General features: G+C 46.2%; 1 protein-coding gene across 2 annotated transcripts in view; it reads right to left on the bottom strand.

Annotated features, from left to right (window-relative positions):
• Nucleotides 1-18,847, bottom strand: part of PLCB3 (phospholipase C beta 3) — a 71,432-nt gene that overhangs the window by 14,589 nt on the left and 37,996 nt on the right. Inside the window, exons 15-25 of one of the 2 annotated variants that reach the window (XM_083590987.1) lie at nt 14,550-14,657; nt 13,275-13,339; nt 12,428-12,524; nt 11,244-11,328; nt 9,682-9,806; nt 8,716-8,870; nt 8,131-8,292; nt 7,312-7,411; nt 4,674-4,778; nt 3,340-3,431; nt 1,434-1,569 (exon numbers count right to left, since the gene is read on the bottom strand). In XM_083590987.1, the coding sequence (XP_083447113.1) occupies nt 1,434-1,569; nt 3,340-3,431; nt 4,674-4,778; nt 7,312-7,411; nt 8,131-8,292; nt 8,716-8,870; nt 9,682-9,806; nt 11,244-11,328; nt 12,428-12,524; nt 13,275-13,339; nt 14,550-14,657 (1,230 nt within the window). Of the gene's footprint in view, nt 1-1,433; nt 1,573-3,339; nt 3,432-4,673; nt 4,779-7,311; nt 7,412-8,130; nt 8,293-8,715; nt 8,871-9,681; nt 9,807-11,243; nt 11,329-12,427; nt 12,525-13,274; nt 13,340-14,549; nt 14,658-18,847 lie in introns of both variants that reach the window. The other variant, XM_083590986.1, reaches the window with a different exon arrangement.

Consider the following 18,847-nt stretch of genomic DNA (forward strand, 5'->3'; position numbering starts at 1 on the left):
GAGGTAGTGGGGCACATTCCCAGAAAATGTACCCACTGCAAGGACAGCAATTGTGGCGGCTGTAACCCCAACCGCATAAACCCCAATTGTGTTTTCCTAGAACTTGTTTATTGCTAGAAGGCTGCTACTGGCAGTTCTTGGGAGCGGACAGATCAATAATATTAGTAAGAGTTTAATAATGAATATGCCGTTTACTTGCCAAAATGCCTTCTAAATGCTTTACAAGTATAAAATAGATTATAAAAAGTATAGCCACACGTGATTCGTTGTATTGAGTTAATTGGCACCATGAAGAAAGCAATGGGAAGATAAGCATTATAAAGACCGTAAAAGTAAATAAATACAGAATAAATCACTTCCATCAAAACACTGAAGAGAAGCACCCACAATTAAATTGTACAACAACCCACCCACCCTTAAAACAGTCAAAAGAGCAGGTTTAACTCAGGAGAGCAAGAGAATGCTTTTCTAAGCAGGTGTGCCTTCAAGAGCCAGCGGCATGCCAATACTGATGGGACCTATTACAGCAGGGAGAGCATTTCGTGACACTGGTGCCACCGGTGGAAAAGCCCATCCCTGCATTATCACAAACCAAGCCACAGCAACACAGGGGATCTTCCCAGCATAATTCAGGGGAATGTGTCTCCATTGTTTGGAGGGGGGCAGGAAGCTGGGGGTGGGAGAAAGAAGACACCCTGTTGCTGTAAGGCTACAGGCAAAATAAAAAGAGGTAAGCAAAAAACAAAAGAAAAGAAAACCCCAGCCATTCGCAAGTAGTGGAAGGAAAACCTGAAAAAATAAGAGGCTCAGTTGGTGGATCATGAGATTTCAGAGCTGTAGGCTCAAGCGCCATGTTAGGCAAAAAAAATGCCTGAATGTAAACTTGTCTGTACACTAGACTAGCATATCCGAGTTCAAGGACATATTCAAGGCAAAAAGAGAGAGCATAGCAGGGCTGTTGAGGGGTGAGGCCTAGGGAGAGTTTTGCAGGATATACATAGAGGCATAAAGGTAAAGGTAAATGGACCTCTGACCATTAGGTCCAGTTGTGGCCGACTCTGGGGTTGTGGCACTCATCTCGCTTTATTGGCCGAGGGAGCCAGCGTACAGCTTCCAGGTCATGTGGCCAGCATGACTAAGCCGCTTCTGGCAAACCAGAGCAGCGCACGGAAACACCGTTTACCTTCCCGCTGGAGCGGTACCTAGTTATCTACTTGCACTTTGACGTGCTCTCGAACTGCTAGGCTGGCAGGAGCAAGGACCAAGCAACGGGAGCTCACCCCGTAGCGTGGTTTCGAACCGTCGACCTTCTGATCAGCAAGTCCTAGGCTCTGTGGTTTAATCCACAGCGCCACCCGCGTCCACATAGAGGCCTGGAGGGCTGCAATTGGCCCCTGGGGCCTGAAGTGCCCTGTGCTTGCTTTAGATCTTACCTTGACTGGGAACTACGCTGGGGCTCCGGGTTGGGGGGAGCAGGGGAGGTGGGGGCTTGTGTGCCTCTTCAGTGGGGCCAGCGGTCACGCCAGAGGAACTTCTCGACACCGATGTCCGTGGCTTCTCTGCATTCTCCTGCTGGCGAGGAAAAGTAGCACAGTGGCAAATTCAGAAGTGTGGGGTCCCTTCAGAACAGTCACACTCTCACCCTTCTAAGATTGTACAATAATCTTGCAATTGCACAACTGTAATATGAAGGGGGTACGTTGCAGTTATTGGTGCCATGTGTTGTCTTTCAGCTAGATCTGCTATTTTCTGTGCATGTACAGTCATACTCGGGTTGAATGCGCTTTGGGTTGAGCGCGTTCGAGTTATGCTCCGCGGCAACCCGGAAGTAACGGAGTGTGTTACTTCTGGGTTTCGCCGCTTGTGCATGCGCAGACACTCAAAATGACGTCACGCACATGCGCAGAAGCGGTAAAAAGCGACGTGTGCGTGCGCAGACGTGCCGTCGCTAGTTATGTTTGTTTCAAGATACGAACGGGGCTCCGGAACGGATCCCGTCCGTATCCAGAGGTACCACTGTACATGATTTGGAGTGCTCCAATATCTTCTCTCAGAGGGACTTGCGTTTGGCCTGAAGCTTCGTTGTACGTAATAGAACTTGCACACCGTTCTCTTGAAAATGAAGCGACCCTAAATGCTTAGCTTTGGAGCATGTAGTGGCTAAAAAGATCCCCTTTCATGCTGATTGGGCAGCTGTAGGATGCTGGAGACAGAGACCCTGCTGCAGAAATAGTAAGGAGTCCTTGACCCTCCTTACAGTGATGACCGTTACATCACTGGCAAGGAGGGAGTTGCCTGCACTTCCCTAGGTTTCATCCCTTGTCCCGCCTTCTTAGCAGCAGGTGAATCTGTCTCTTCCCAGTTTCACACAGGGTTCTTTCATAAATCCATTTTCTGTCTTAACCTGTAACTTTTTAAAATCCCCATTCTTCATTCAACTTTTAAACCCACCCTTCACCACAAGATGCCAGGGTGGGTTAAAGCCATTTTTTTAAAAATTAAAATTAGTTTAAAAGAAACACTATTGTTTCCTCTGAAAAATAAATATGTATGTGTCAGGGAACTGCCATCGGAACTAGAGGAGGAGGCGAGGCTCCACAGCGATGCTGGAGAGGGGCCAAGCAGGGAGAGAGGCAGGTCTCCTGTTGGGGAAGAAAATCAGCGCAACACCAGGGATAGAGGGGGGGCCAATGGGGGAAGCAGAGAGCAGGCTCCGGGACTCTTCACTGGACACCAGCGGGGAGAGCACAGGTCCTCCGCTACCCACGCCCTCCCTGCGCAGAAGACTTCCGCGCAGGGAGAGTAGGAGGAGACTAGGTGTCAAACAACTTTTATGTTGGAAAAGGTTTAAGAAACGCCCACTGACGGATTCTGCCAGCGACTGAACAGCCACGGAGTGGATGGCTGTCCAGCGAGAAATGGTTTAACCAGCCAACCTAGCCCAGAGCGGCAGCAACTTACGCACAAGCAACCCCTAAAGCCATTACAGTATGTTTTAAAAATATACTCGTTAACATGCCAGGCTGTATCCAAGTCAGTTTTATTCTGAGGAGACTCACTGACATTAATGAACCCAAGTTAGCAGTGTCCATTAATTTCAATGGATCTACTTTGAATAGGACCAACACTGCATACAACCTTTTTATTACACATTATGCCCTTCTAATACATTTTTTTTTTAAAGTAGAGGATTCTATGGCAGAATTCAGAGAACTATGAAACCTGGGAGGTAACTGCGATCCAACCCACATGGGGAGGTGCAGATCAGGTCCAACGAAAATGAAACCCTTCCAGCCCCATATCCACTTCCCTCCCTCCGTGTGCCATGGCTGCCCTCACCTCACTCTCTCCTATCAAAGCCACAAGCTGCTTGGCTCGCTGGTCCATTAAGCTGACGTGTTTAATGGGGTTGATCAGAGCCTCTGCATAATCTGAGGGAAAAAGAAGATCCATTAGTTTTAACACATGAGGAAGCCTGTTTGTCTCTGCGTGCATGCTTGCACAACTGAACTAGACCCAGTGAAATTAATGGACCTATGTTCATCACCGTGAGACACACAAAAAAATAGGATATGCACATCCGAGTCTCCAAAGTTGGACTTAAGACACAGATTCCTTAAGACATACTAGCCCTGCTAAAAATATTTTTGTTTATACAAGCCTATAAAGACACGCAGAATGTTCACATGTGTTTTAAATCTTGTTTTTAGCTTATCATTGATTTTAATTATTTTTTTCTGAACTTGCTTCAGCAGCACATATACTGATTTTAATTATTATTTTTTCAATCATTTTAGATGGCCGATTTAAACATTTTTTTAAACTGCTAATTTTATTATTTGTAAGCCACTTTTAAGGTTTTATTACAATCCAGAGGTATATAAATCTTTTGAAATAAACAGTCCTACTCAGAGTAGACCTACTCAGAGTTAGCAAGTTAATGCACATGGCCAACTAGGTCCCTTAATTTCAGCAGGGCTACTGAGAGCACAACTGTGTTCGATTTAAGGAATTTAATAAATGAATAAACAACCCAAAATTGGGTAAGAGCCCTCACCCCCCCAAAAAAAACCCCATACGTAAAGTGCTACTAAAATGTATCCAAGAATAAAACACAACTATAATCTCACAAAAAATGTGAAACATATAACAAAGAGGTGGATAAAATTACACAAAAATATAGCAGGCTGATACAGCGTCCTAGCAGCAGCTTGATGTGACTAAGAATGAACAGATCTATACTGGAGACGAAATGTGTTTCAAACCCCAAGGGTGTCAAGGTGAGCAGGGCTCAAAAGACATGATCGGGCACAAGCAGAAAGGTACCACCTTTTCACATCAGCTCATATATCTTCATATTCTCCTGGTGTGCACAGTAGCCTTCTAGATACGATAGGTCAAGCTAATCTTATCATCGATACAGATCAGCCCAAGTGGCTAACTTTCAGCGACAAATCATGTGTCCCCATCTGCACTGTATAAAGCAGTATCATATCACTTTAAACAGGCATGGCTTTCCCCCTCAAAGAATCCTGGGAAATGTAGTTTCCTTGGTTTGGCACGGAGAGTTGCTAAGAGAAGCTGTTCCCCTCACAGAGCTACTACAATTCCCCAGAGTTCCCTGGGAAGAGGGATTGATCGTGAAACGCCTCCCACCGCAAGCATTCAATTACTTTGGTGATCGTCTGGGATGTAGTCGTAGGCTTCAGTGTAGACCAGCAAGGCCGGGAGGCAGAGGGGCTGGTTGCTTTCGCTGCGCAGGCAAATGTAGTGGTAGCCTGTGGGACAAAGGGAGAGGAAAACACAGGAAAAAACCAGTAAGAACGGAAAGGTGGACATTCAGGGGCAGCAAGCTCAGGTGTTAGGAAAGGCCAGTTCTTGGAAATGGAGAGGGAACGGTCATTAGGGGAAAGGACCAGAGCTTATTGGTAAAGCATTGTTCTGCAGGCAGAAGGCGCCAGATTCTGACATCAGGATTCCAGATGTTGCCGGACTCCAATGCCACATCCACATCATGTATTTAAAACTGAGACTTTAGTGTCACTGGCCCAGTCCGGTGAAATAATTAACCCTAGGACTTGCCGATCAGAAGGTCGGCGGTTCGAATCCCCGTGACGGGGTGAGCTCCCGTTGCTCGGTCCCTGCTCCTGCCAACCTAGCAGTTCGAAAGCACCCTTAAGTGCAAGTAGATAAATAGGTACCGCTCCAGCGGGAAGGTAAATGGCATTTCCGTGTGCTGCTCTGGTTCGCCAGAAGCGGCTTCGTTATGCTGGCCACATGACCCGGAAGCTGTACGCCGGCTCCCTCAGCCAATAAAGCGAGATGAGCGCCGCAACCCTAGAGTCGGTCACGACTGGACCTAATGGTCAGGGGTCCCTTTACCCTTTAGCTTTTAGAGATTCAGCAGGTTCTTCCTGCGCCCCCTTTTAAACACCTGCTGAAAACCTTTGTGTTTTGCCAAGCCTATGCAGGCACTATGCATCCTTCCTCAATGGTTAATTGGTGTCTGTTTTTAAGTTTCTTATATGGTTTTTCTTGTACGGTTTCATGTTTTATTGCAGTAAATCGCTTTGATCTTCTTTTTTTAGACATGGGGGTATACACATTTGGTTTTTAAAAAATAAATCAGTAAATGTAAATAAGCAAAATACTATAATACCACTTGATGCAGTCATGGCTTCCCCCAAAGTGTCCTGGAAACTGTAGCCCGTTAAGGCTTCTGATCAGGGGCGCCAGTTCCAGGGGGCTGAGCTCTTTTGTTCCCCCCTACATATCTGGGGTAGGTTCTGCCCCTCCTATGCTCAAAAAGCATGGAGGCAAAGCAGCTCTAGTGACTGGCTTCTTCCCCTCCTGCCACAACATCGGCCTCCAAACTTGCCCTCACAAGATGGCGCCTCTGGTGCTGAGAGCTGTTAGGAGATCCCTATTCACCTCACACAGCTACAATTCTCAGAGTTCCCTGGGAAGAGTGGCTGTTAAACCACTCTGGGAGCAGTAGCTTTGTGAGGGGAACTCGGGTCTCTTAGCAATTCTTTAGCACCCCTAACGGACTACAGTTCCCAGAATTCTTTGGGAGAAGCCATGACACTAAAAACTGGTATATGCAGCTTTAAATGTTTGGTGCAGATGTGCCCTAACATCCAAGAGCCTCTGCCAAGGACAGCTGCTCAGCTAGCGATGGGGGTTGTAGCCCAAAAAAATCTCAAAGAGTCAAAGGTCCCCCATCCCTGACTTCAACAATCTCAAGCGTTGTGGGAAGACTTCGGAGTATCAGGCACCTTCACAGCTTCATGCACTAGCCAATCATCCCAGTACCTTTTCATTCAATTGGTGTATTTTTGGGAGAAGGGCTTTAGTTCATTGGTAGAGCAGATGCTATGCACGCAAGAGGTATCGGGTTCGATTCAGTTAAAAATGATCCAGTAGCAGATTGTGGCAAGAGCTCCCTCTCTGCCCCAGACCCTAGAGAGCAGCTGCCAGTCAGAGTGGACAATACTAAGCTAAGCAGACAAATAAGCTGAGATAAAGCGCCTTCCTGTGTTTATGGTCCTTGTCTGGCAAATTATACAGCACACGCATAGTGTGTGTGTGTGTGTGTGTACACACACAGAGGTACAAAAAGGAAAATGATTTAGTAAACAGTGAGGCCAGAAGGCCATTAAATGCAAAGCAGCAGGTTTCTGACATTTCTGTGCAAAGCACAAATGTATACAAGATAAGGACCACATTTCCGGTGATAAATCAGCCCAGCTAATCTAGAAATCTAGACGGCTGCCCTTATTTTGCACGCATCTGGCTCTCCAGAGAAACATTACGTATCCACTCTTTACACTTCATGGCCTTTTGGCTCTGCTGTTTAAAATGCACGTGCATATATGTAATTAATAAAATCTGCTCCCTAAGGATAAACACTTCTACTTTCTGATAAAGCAGGCTATAGGCTGGGCATAGATAACCTTTGGCCTGTCGAGGGCTGCAATCCCTTGGAGGTGACCCCTGAGGCGCTGCATGCTGGCTGTGGGTGGGGCAGCGGAGGGCAGGGCCTGAGCAAAAAGTGAGTGGTGCCACCTTCTTCTCTCCCCACGGCCACCCCCCACCAGGCTGCTGTGGGGAGAGACATATAAGCTTATTGAGGGCCACAGGACTGTTCAGGATAACCACCAATGCTCTAATGCACAAAAGATGGTGCCAGAATAAGTATTTTACAGCGCTGTCATGTCTAACCTCAGAAATAAGACCCGCTGAGTTGAACAGCAGTATCTCAGTAAATGGGAATGGGGAGGGGAAGGGGAAGGGGAGGCGGGGGGTCACCTGAACGGATGGCAGAGACGGGCAGTATCCGATGCCCCACAAATTTGCCCCCCTCTTCAAAGACAGCAATACGCAGCGAGGCTAATGTAGGAAGCACCACCTGAGGGGACAGACAAGACAGGTGTATTATTAGGGGAAAGGCAGAAACACAAAGACACGACCCTTTCCATTGTGATTTTTAGAACTGGAATTTGAAGGGTCCTATAGGTCACCTAGTATGACCCACTGGCTGATGGAGGAAATTCAGAACACTGCCCAAACCTCCACTTGGAGAGCTCCACGTGTAGCATGCCAAAAGCCAAAAAAGTTGGAACAGTCCCACTTGCTTAACTTACGGAATCTCCATCTACATTTCGTAAGACCCCCTCCACACTACAAGCATGCAGCTGTTTCATACTATTTTCAAAAGAAAGCTGGAAGTTGTAGTTTGACAGCCACCACCCAAAGTGGCTGGGGAAACTCAGCCAGATGGGCGGGGTATAAATAAATTATTATTATTATTATTATTATTATTATTATTATTATTATTATTATTGACAGGGGTATGAAAAACTGTTAAGACAGGTCTAGCTCTCCCTTAAAGGACTACAATTCCCAAGGTTGTTTGGGTAAGGGAGGTAGCAAATATTAAGCCACTTGATGGCATTGATCTGTCCCTACACAGGCAAGTACAATTAAGAAACTGCGCTCTGCATAAGCTCAGAAGCGTTCTTATTTTAGGGAGCTCAGATACCAAATTCAAATTAGATTTAAACATGAGACATTATTATGGCTTCTTCAAGAGCCGAGTCCTTGTGCTAGAACTGCATTCACCAATACCTTGTGGAACAAAAAAGGTTCCTCATCCCACACTGGGTTGAAAGAATTCCCCTGCGATGTCCGTGTCCGGAATTTGCGCTTGGTGTCCACCGGCAGCCCAAACATGTCCACCTCAACGTAGATGCCCACCCGCTTATCCGAAAGAAATTGTCCTGAGATTATCTGGGAGTGGGATGGGGGAGAGGGCGAGAGAGAGAGAGAGAGATGGGACCAAATGTTTACTGTTTATAAAGTGAAAAGTATTAACTCTTCTCTATATTTTTTGTTGGGAGGACAGTATTGCTCAAATCCTTGTTTTAAATCAGTGTGGGGAACCTGCCTCTAGCAGTTGCCCAATCAGGTGCAAGCAGGGCATGGAAGAAAGAGCTCCCCTTCTTTGTTTAAGTCTCCCACTAATATATTAAGATGGCAACTCGTCATAGCAACAACCCAGGGGTGAGGAACCTGTGGCCCTTCAGAAACTACTTAAAAACAGCTCCCATCACTGCTGACCACTATGCTGCGGGGAGCTGGAGTCTAGCAACATCCAGAGAGCCACAAGTTCATCATCCCTGCAACAGCCCTGCAAACCACCACCCTTCGAACCTTCACTTTGACTGTATTAGCCACGATGCCATCAATGATATCTTCGGTGAAGGGGTCAAAGAGTTTGTCCTGGCGCCGCATGAACTCTGGCTTGAGCAGGTATCCACTCCGGCGATTGTACTCAAAGGTGCCCAGATTCAGCTGCATTGGCAAGTCTGGGCAGACAGAGATTCAAGCACAAGTGTTGATATATCATACAAGCGAGAACAACCAATATTCTATCCTTCCTCCTCTCCCGCCTCTTGAAACCTCCATCTCTGAACAGCACAGATAATCTACAGCAGGGATGTGCGGAAGCTGTAACCCTCCAGATGTTGTTGGCCTACATCTCCCATCATCCTTCACCACTGGCCATGCTGGCTGGGGCAAATGGGAGTTGGAGTTCAGCAATGTATGGAGGACCACAGGCTCCCCATTACTGCCTTATGCATACGTGAAAGTGAACTGTGTGTGGTTAGATCCCTCCCTCTTTAATTTGGTAGGAAAATAAGTCAAGAGAGTTGGCACGGGTCTTTCCTGCTTCTGGCCAGCTTAAACCAAAACACAGACCACCAGCCATGTTTGGCAACCCACCAGAGGCTTTAAAAGCTTCTCCCCCCCCCCCTTTCTGCCTGGGACTGACCAAGAAAAATACCACCCAGAGGATGGGAAGGCTGTTCCTTTCTTTCATATGAAAGCCATGCAGTCTCAGCGCTGTGGGCTGAGCTCTTTCCTCTGGGCTGAGCTTAGACATGCACCCTCCTTGCGGAGTGTCAGACACACAACAAGGATTTTCTTATTCCAGAAGTCATTTAGTTTGGTTTTACTGTCACATTCTCTGAATGGTTTATTTTTCACGTACCCTGCTTAGAAATGCTAATGATTAAGCAGTATATAAATGCCGTAGATAAAATAAAACACATGTGAAATAAGTTTCTAGCCCTCATTGTTAGCAAACAGAGCGGGGGGAAAGAGCATGGCACTTACCAAGCGACTGGAAATTGAGTGCCACCATCTGGCAGCCGGCATTCCAGAAGACCTGAGGCATGTAGTTGGAGGAATCCACTCGGGTCCCTTTGGGGTATATCCGGCTCAGCTGCTGCTTGTTGTATCTGGGCAAGGGGTGCTTGTCAAGGCAACAGCCAACGAGGGCACCTCAACTCTACCGTGGCCATCAATGATCATGGATCAGCTGTGAGCACTCAAAGTGCCCTTGAAGGCATTCCGTTTTCTCAGGCTCTCCGTCACTCTTTCTAACATTAGTCATCAATTACTTACAAACACACACACACACACATATCAAGACGTAACCAAAGGGTGGGAAACCTTGTCAGCTCAAGGGCCATGTTCTCTTCTGGGCCATGTTCCAGGGGCCACATGCCAGTGGTGGGCAGGGATGAAGGCAAAAGTGGACGGAGCAATTAATACAAATTTTACCTTTGCACGATAGGCTAGGTTCTACACACGCTGCTGGAGAAATCCTGGAGCGCTGCAGACAGTGTAGACACTGGCCAGGATTGGAGCCTATTGTACAAAATGCAAGAATCCTATACATTGCTCCACCCACTTCTGCATCTGGCTCCACCCACCATTGGTATGTCACACACACACACACACACACACACACACACACACACACACACTTGCCCACAAGGGAACGAGGTCCTCCAAACTGAAACCGGATTCCTCATTCTTGGCCTAAGAGAGACCAATGGTCCAATCCAATAAAACTGATGTCATCCCTTTGCTCATGGAGAGGCTTAGACTACCTGATTTTACCACTGAGCATTTGCAGTTACTCCCCCAACTCCTACTAATGCCTGGGTCTACAGAATGAGCCCCACATACATAACCTCCTATCTTGGATTTTCTTTCCCACAGTTCCCATGAGCAGGATATGCAGGAGCCAGTGCCAACTGGTGCCCATTGGGACTAGTAGGGCAGAAGGCAAGGAGCCCAACAGAAGGTGGTGCCAGAGCCTATGATGGGCAGAGCCACTCCTGGACTGCTTATAAGAAAGAAGGCAGAATGAGCTTGGTGGCCCCATTTGCCCTAACGGATCAGTCTCTACTAACAGAAGTGGTTCCAAGCACTCAAAACAGTCGTACCATTCACTGTTGTAGCAACAAAGGTGCTGCCACAGGGATTCATCTAGGGCCTCATCTACACTAGACATTTAAAGCAGTACCATACCCCTTTCAACGGTCATCGCTTCCCCCAAAGGATCCTGGGAACTGTGGTTTGCTAAGGGTGCTTACAGGAGACTCCTATTTTCCTCACAGAACTAAGGAGTTCTCTGGGAAGAGGGGCTGACTTGCTAAACCACTCTGGGAACAACAGCTCTGTGAGGGGGAATAGTGTGTGTGTGTCTCCTAGAGAGACTCAGCACCCTTCTCGAACTACCACTCCCATGATTCCAGGGGGGAAGCTATGACTGTTTGAAGCGGTAGGATAACTGCTTTAAAGGTACTGCACAGGTGAGGCCTAGGGACTGCTCAGCAGTGAGGCCAACTCTGCTTCAACCCACCCTACATCACCGGGCAGGATACTCAACGAACTCCATGGGGCTGTTGGTCAGCTGCTCCAAACCTTTGGTCTCCACGAAGGAAGACATCTCGTAAGATTTGTTGCGTTCTTGGGAAGAGAGAAGTAAAAAAGGCACCGTGTTAATGCTCCATGTTACGCAGACAGCCTTGCGCACACACCTCTCCCAAACTGCCTACTGCTGCTTCTTCCCTATCAGGGGAATATTTAGACACTGGGGCGGGGGAGGGAGCCATAGCTCAGTGGTAGAGAGCACGCACTTCGAATGCAGGTGGTCCCAGGTTCAAGTCCCTGGCGTCTCCAGTTATAAAGGAATCAGAAAAAGACCCTTTTCTGTCAGAGACCCTTGAAAGCTGATGTCAGAATAGAGAGTGCTAGTCAGACACCTTGTCCAAACATAGGCTGCATGTGACCATTTAAAGCCCTGGATGCGACTGGAATCCCAAGGCCACATCCTCACTATACGTTTAAAACAGTATCTTACCACTTTAAACAGCAATGGCTCCCCTGCCCAAAGAATCCTGGGAATTGCAGTTTGTTAAGGGTGCTTAGAGTTGATAGGAGATGCCTTATTCCTCTCACAGACCTACAATTCCCAGAATTCTCTGCGACGAGAGGTTGACTGTTAAACCACTCTGGGATAATGGAGTTAGAACATAGCCATGTTGGCTAGTAGCCACTGTTAGCATGAGCCTGTATAATTTTTTCTAATTGTGTTCTGAAGCCATCCATGTGGGTGTCCCTCACCATGCCCACGTTCACGCCATACATTTAAAGCAGTGTGATGCCACTTTCAACAGTCATTGCTTCCCCAAAAGAATTATGGAAGCTGTAGTTTGTTAAGGGTGCTGTTAGGAGACCCCTGTTCCCCTCACAGAGATAGAATTTCCAGTGTGTTTTAACAATCAATCCCTCTTCACAGGGATCTCCGGGAATTGTCGCTTTGTGAGGGGAATAAGAGTCGCCTAACAATTCTCAGCACCCTTCACAAACTAAAGCTCCCAGAATCCTTTTGGGGAAGCCATGACTGTTTAAAGTGGTATCACACTGCTTTAAATGTATGCTGTGAATGTGGCCTACATCTGGATGGGGAGTCTGACAATGCATGGAGGGCCACAGATCGCCTGCTCCTAAACTTACACCCAACACCTTACTGCCAGCGTCCATCCCCCTCCCCGCTCTCACTCACTCCTGGCCACCTCGAAGCATTTGAACTTGACAGGTTCGATGTAGTTCACCAGTGTAGACATCTCTTCTGTGGCATTGACCTCACTGCTTGCGGTGCCCTGTCACAAAGGGGAGAGGGGAGGACAAGGGGAGATGGAAACAGTTTTTTAAAAAAATAGTTTAAGATCACATCTGTACCTTATGTTGAAAGCACTCTTTAAACGTGTGTGTACACACACACACACAAATACACACACACATTTGTGTGTGCATGCAGGCTAATGCATGAAGTGATGCCATAATGTCATATTCCTGTTACTACAATTTATGGAGAGAGATGAATGTCAAATGTGATGTAGCATTTAAAGTTTTTTGGCATCGGCCCACCTGCCATTTGTAGCATTAAATTCTATTATTATTATTATTATTATTATTATTATTATTATTATTACATTTCAATCCCACCTTTCCTCTGAGGAGTTTAAGGTGGTGTCCGCCACTCTCCCCTTCACCCTTTTCTCCTCACAGCAACCCTATGAGGTAAATTAGGCCTAGAGTTGCCAAAGGAACCTCTAGGCCACCCAGTGATCTTCATGGCCAAGTAGGGATTTGAGTGATGGGCCTCCCAGACCCTCCCAGTCCGACACACTCTTAACTGCTACACCACATTGGCTCTCCACCCAGAAGTCTGCTTAAAATACAGTGTACACAACACTCAAACCAGTCCCCTTGACACCGCTGATGGGGACCCCTCTGTTGTCAGCCTACAACATCTCCCATCATCATCCTGGACAACACTGGCTGAGGCTGATGGGAGTTGAAGTCCATCAACATCTAGAGGGGCCATGGGTTTCACGCTTTGCATGCACCTCATCTGTCGTGGGCTTTTTGGGGTCTGGCTGCTCTTCCTCCTCTTCGCTCTCAGCTTCACGGTCTGGATATGGAAGGAAGGAAAATGGTTAGAAGCTTAAGGCCAAAATGTAGTTAGGGTGGGGGGAGATGATTCCTGAACCCTGAAGGGCAATGAATTGAGGGCACATTTACAGTATACTACAAACTTAAAAATAATAATAATAATGGATTAATGTATTCCCACTCCCCACAGAATGGGTGTGTGTGAGAGAGACACATCACTGATGCAAGATTGTGTTCTAACCTGCTGCTCCTTCCTTCCTCAGAAGCAAAAGTAGCTAGCTTGCTCCAATGTGAAGTCTTGCTCAAACTTTTAACAGCCCCAAGTGGGCTATGAGCTGCTGAATCAGAGGATCACAAAATATGGTATCCTTTTATTGACTTTGTTAAGACAAACATATTGACTTATGGAACCTTATGGAGAGACACTTTCATTAGATTGCCTTTCCTGAAATGTCTAAAACTGCAACCATTAGCTCTGTTTTACTTTTCTTTCTATACAACTTCTAAACCCTGTTTTCCTTGCATGGGTATGTTTTGTTACTTGAAATTAAAAATCAATTAAATAAACAAACAAAAAACAGCAGCAGCAGTGAATACCAATCACATTCCCTGCATTGACTTCTGTTCCAGACACGGCAAGAATAAGCGAACACTGGCTAGCCATTTCCCTTACTGACTTTTTTCTTTAAATTGTTAATACTTTATTGCTCAAACCAAACCATTAAAATAAGGGATTCTAATAAGTAAGATTCAACAAAATAAAGATGTCTGTATTCAAACAGTGTTACAGCAAACTGAAAGCAGCATAATGTTGAACATTATCATTAAACTTGTTATTCCAAAGCACTGCAAAAAGTAGCCCTTTTACCATTAACATATTAGGCTTTTTATATGTATTCTTTTATAATACGTTAACTTAATCATTCTTACTGTAGACCAAATTTTGTCAAACTATCTACATACAGTCGGAGACATACCTTCCCTCAATTTTTAGGCTGCAGTTATACTATTTCTCAGTCTTTTCAGAGACAGCATCCTTCAAATAACCGAGTAGACATATTTTGGGTTCTAAGGATACATGGTATCCTAACATGTCCGGAATACTAATCTGTATGGATTTCCAATTTCCCCTCCAATTTTCATTTGAATTTTCTGGCAACTCAACTGACAACTCAATTGGTACCTCAGGTACCTCAGACAGTCTCCTGTCTTCCCCGAAGGATACTCACCAATAGACTTGCGGGGTTCAACCAGCTTCGCGATTCTGTCAGAAGACTTCTCCTCACCGTTGGTCATGACTGGTGACAATATCTCAGCCTGCTCTGCAAAAGGAGAGCCTGTTTTTTTGTGGGGGGGGGGGGAGGTCAGGAAGCGAGGGAGGAAAACAATAAAAAAATTGTGAGCTGCAAGAAAACATAGAGCTTACGCAATACAAGTGATAATTGAGAAGGGAGTTGCATATATACCATGTATTTAAAGCCCTCAAAAGCACCCTCAGAACTGTGGCTTACTCATACAGCTACAATTTTCAGCACCTTTAACAAACTACAGTTCCCAGGATTCTTTGGGGTAAAACATGTGGATGGTGTGTATGCAGCCTATTTTCCAAAAGGGAAAAACAAACAGAGAAAGAAATCTTAATTCTTGCACCTTTGAACCAGTGAGACAAGATCAGGTGCGTTCTTCCACCTAACTGGACGAAGACCTGGAAAACCAGAGTTCAAACCCTCCCTCAGCCATTAAGACAGTTGAATGGGTGATGTTGGGCCAATCACTGTCTCTCATCCTACGTCACAAGGTGGTTGTGAGGATAAAATGGAGATGGGATGAACAGCGTTCACAACCGTGAGTTCCAGGGAGGGAAGGTGGGCTATACAATGAATTAATAATACAGTAGACAAAATTCTAGAGTGTAAAGGACCTCAAAGATCAACACAGGCAATCCTCTTATAAGGGTAGCCATTCAGTCTCTGAATTAAAAAACTACAACAACCCTCTAACCAAACTGAACTCACCATCTTCCAAGGTAAATCAGCTCCACTAAACTGTTTGTACCAGCCAGAAGTCCTTCTCAACATTTAGTTTAAAATCGCATTGTCATTTTTGAACCCTTTATTTTGGGTCCTATCCTCTAGGCATGACAGAAAATAAGTTTCCTCCATCTTCTATGAGATAGGCCTTCAAATATGAGAGCAGTATATAGGAAGATCTGGCCTGGACCCCAAATGAAGGGAGGGGGATAAAGCTCCAAAGGCGTTGAAATCCCAGCTTGGGAGAAAGGTGGGATATAAAGACATTAAATAATGATGATTAAAGACCTCTCCCCTCTCTTTGGAGGGAGTGGCCCTGGCTCTTTCTGACCAACGAGAGCCATAGCCATGCTTGTAAGGTAGGAGGAGAGCTGACGTCCTGTCTCCCAGGTAGGCATCTTAAGCTACCCTTCTGCATTTGAATAAAACTGGTGGGAGATATGCGACTCTTGGCTCGGGGGAAATGGCGTGGAAAAGAGTCCAGGGCTTTTTCTCTACAGCCCTAATGAGTCCGTGCCAAGTATTGTCAACGTACTCATCAATGCCGGGCTGAAAGAGCAACTGTATTAAACATTGATGAATCATATTCTGAGGTTTCCTACGCTGTGCTCTTTCCTGTGCCTGCAGTAGCTATACGTGCGTGGGGAGATACGTAGTGTATAACACTGAAAGATTGCATCTCCCTTTACCTGGCTGCAAAGATTCTCGGGCGAGCACCTCCTCTTGCTCCATTTAACATCAGAGGCACAGTTGGTGTCAACGAGAGAGGAGAGAGAGAGAGAGAGAAAGCGAGAGAGTCTTTTCTGTGGCTGCTCCCAGACTGAGGAACTCCCTCCTAGGGGAAGTTCAATTGCCTCCCTCTTTGTTGCCCTTCCGCCAGAAGGCTAAGACCTTCCTGTTCAGACAGACCTTTGGAAACTAAGGTGCAGACAAAGCTGGCTGGTGGGACGCTGTCGGGGCAAACTGCTTGAATGGCTGGCTTTACATGTGTTTTATTGTGTTTTAACTTTTGATTTCAAATCGTTTGTTTTTATTACTTCATATTTCATAACGATGTGTTTTCTTTAAAAAAATGTTCTAAGCCACCTTAATTCCCAACTCAGGAGAAAGGCAGGATACAAAGACATTGAACAATAACAGCAATTCTGCCGCTTTGATGCAGAAGTTTCCCATGTACCACCTCTAGTTAAACGGAGCAAGGTTCTCAAACGATCGCTACTGCGTCAAGGCAGACAGCACTGGGCTAGAGGGAGTGCCGCTCTGACTGTTGACAGCTAAGCTCAGATGTTTCAAGGAGGAAGCAAAAGCAGGGGGATTTGATTTGCACTTACTCTGCCCCTGCTTCTGGGTCTGATGCAAAGAAGGAAGGAAATGTGTGCTGTGCCTCGCATCAGCCTCCAGTATAGTTTTCTGGATTCATAAGAAGGCATAAGAAGTGCCTGCTGAACCAGGCCAAAGGCCCATCTGGTGCAGCATCCTGTTCTCACAGTGGCCAACCAGAAGCCTGTGGGGAACCAGCAAGCAGGATTCGAACACAAGAGCACTCTCCCTGCTGTGGCTTCCACCAACTGGTATTCAGAAGCATTGCTGTGAAGGCAGAGCAGAACTTTCATGGCCAGCAGCCATCAATAGCCCTCTCCCCCATGAATTTGCCTGATCCTCTTTAAAACCATCCAAGCTGGTGGCCAGCACTGCCTCCTGCGGAAGCGAGTTCCATAGTTTTAACTCTGCACTGCATGAAGAAGTTCTTTAGGGTTGCCCTGTGTCCTCTTTTTCCAGGACACATCCTCTTTTTTCAGGGGTAAAATTTCTGTCTGGGTGGATTTTCTAAATTTGCCAAAATGTCTCTGCTATACTTTCTGGATGAGACATAGCCATAGCTGCATTTTTAATTGCATTTTAACCTGTATTTTTAAATTGGGTTGTTGTTTTTTTTCCCTCTCCCCCTCTCTTTTCCCCCCTTACAGTGGTACCTCGGGTTAAGTACTTAATTCGTTCCAGAGGTCCGTTCTTAACCTGAAACTGTTCTTAACCTGAAGCACCACTTTAGCTAATGGGGCCTCCCGCTGCTGCCGTGCCACCGGAGCCCGATTTCTGTTCTTATCCTGAAGCAAAGTTCTTAACCTGAAGCACTATTTCTGGGTTAGCGGAGTCTGTAACCTGAAGCGTATGTAACCCGAGGTACCACTGTATTATGTTTTTACTGTGATTTTATTGGTGTTAGCCGCCCTGAGCCCAGCTCTGGTCGGGGAGGGCGGGGTATAAATAAAATTTATTATTATTATTTATTTTATTATTATTATTATTATTATTATTATTATTATTATTGGTGGCTGAAGACTTGCTTTCCTCTTCTCTTCTCCTGCCCCCTTCAGCAATAGGTCACAGCTTCTATAGCCTACGTATAGTACAGGTATTTAAAATGAGAGTCGCCACAGCGTCCCCTTTTTTTGCTCTTCAAAATATGCCAACCCTATCCGCCCTGAACACCCCAAGGCACAAAAGGAAAAGGGGTTGGGAGGGAGGAGGAAAGAGAAAACCCAGGCGCTCTTTTTTAGTTGCTGAGTTCTCGCACTGACCAGCTGGAATTGAAAGATTTCAGGGAGGGGAGCCAAACCGCTGGTATTTCACATCAGAATGGATGGAGAGGCCCTGCAGCCCTGCTCTCCCCCTTCCCTTTAAGCCTGACAGACCGACTGCTGCCAGATGCCAGCTGAGGAAGAGTCTGATGGAGATGCTCTTTCAGGAGAACAGATGGGGATACCAGTGATTGAACCTGGCACATGAAGAACATACACTCCACTACTGAGCTATTCTGAGCCCCTTACCCCACCCGCCATCTCCGTGCTCAGTGGGGCAACAACGTTGCAGAATTCTTTTGTCTTTCCCTGGCTAGCCAAAAGCAGAGCAGTAACAATAATAAGAAAGATAAAACGGTCGCTTCGGCTTACACATCATAGATTCTAGTTGAAGAATGAGTTAGCTGCTCAGGCAAGCCTGGACTCATCTTTTGCCAGCTACAGATGAAAACAGATGCTCACCTGAAAAGGTGGGGACAGACTACAACCAGTACATCACCGCGGTGCTTAAACGTTGGGCACTGTGCCAAATTCAAGGTTCTGGTATGAATTTACAAGGCCCTTAACAACTTGTGGCAGGGATACCTTAAGGGAGTTCCCAATTCTTCACATCCCTGCCCAATCACAGAGTTTTGCAGGGGGGTGGTCTTTGTTCGTGCCCCCCCCAATGGCTCAGAAGCATGGCTTACTTCCTCCTGGAGCCATGCAATCCGTATTGTGGGCCCAATTCTGAGATCAGACAGGCCTCTCTCCCTGTTGAACTTCAGGTGCTCAACAAAGACCTTTCTATTCTAGCAGGCATTTAAATAAGTTGTATAAGAACAAGCACGAAGGAGGTTCCCAGCCTGCTCATAGGTCCTTAAAATATCAGTGGAAACAGTTGGTCTTGGAGAGTATTAACCGCTTCCAATTTTAACC

This window comes from Podarcis filfolensis (assembly GCF_964270895.1).
Source record: "Podarcis filfolensis genome assembly, chromosome: 16".
NCBI lineage: Eukaryota > Metazoa > Chordata > Lepidosauria > Squamata > Lacertidae > Podarcis > Podarcis filfolensis.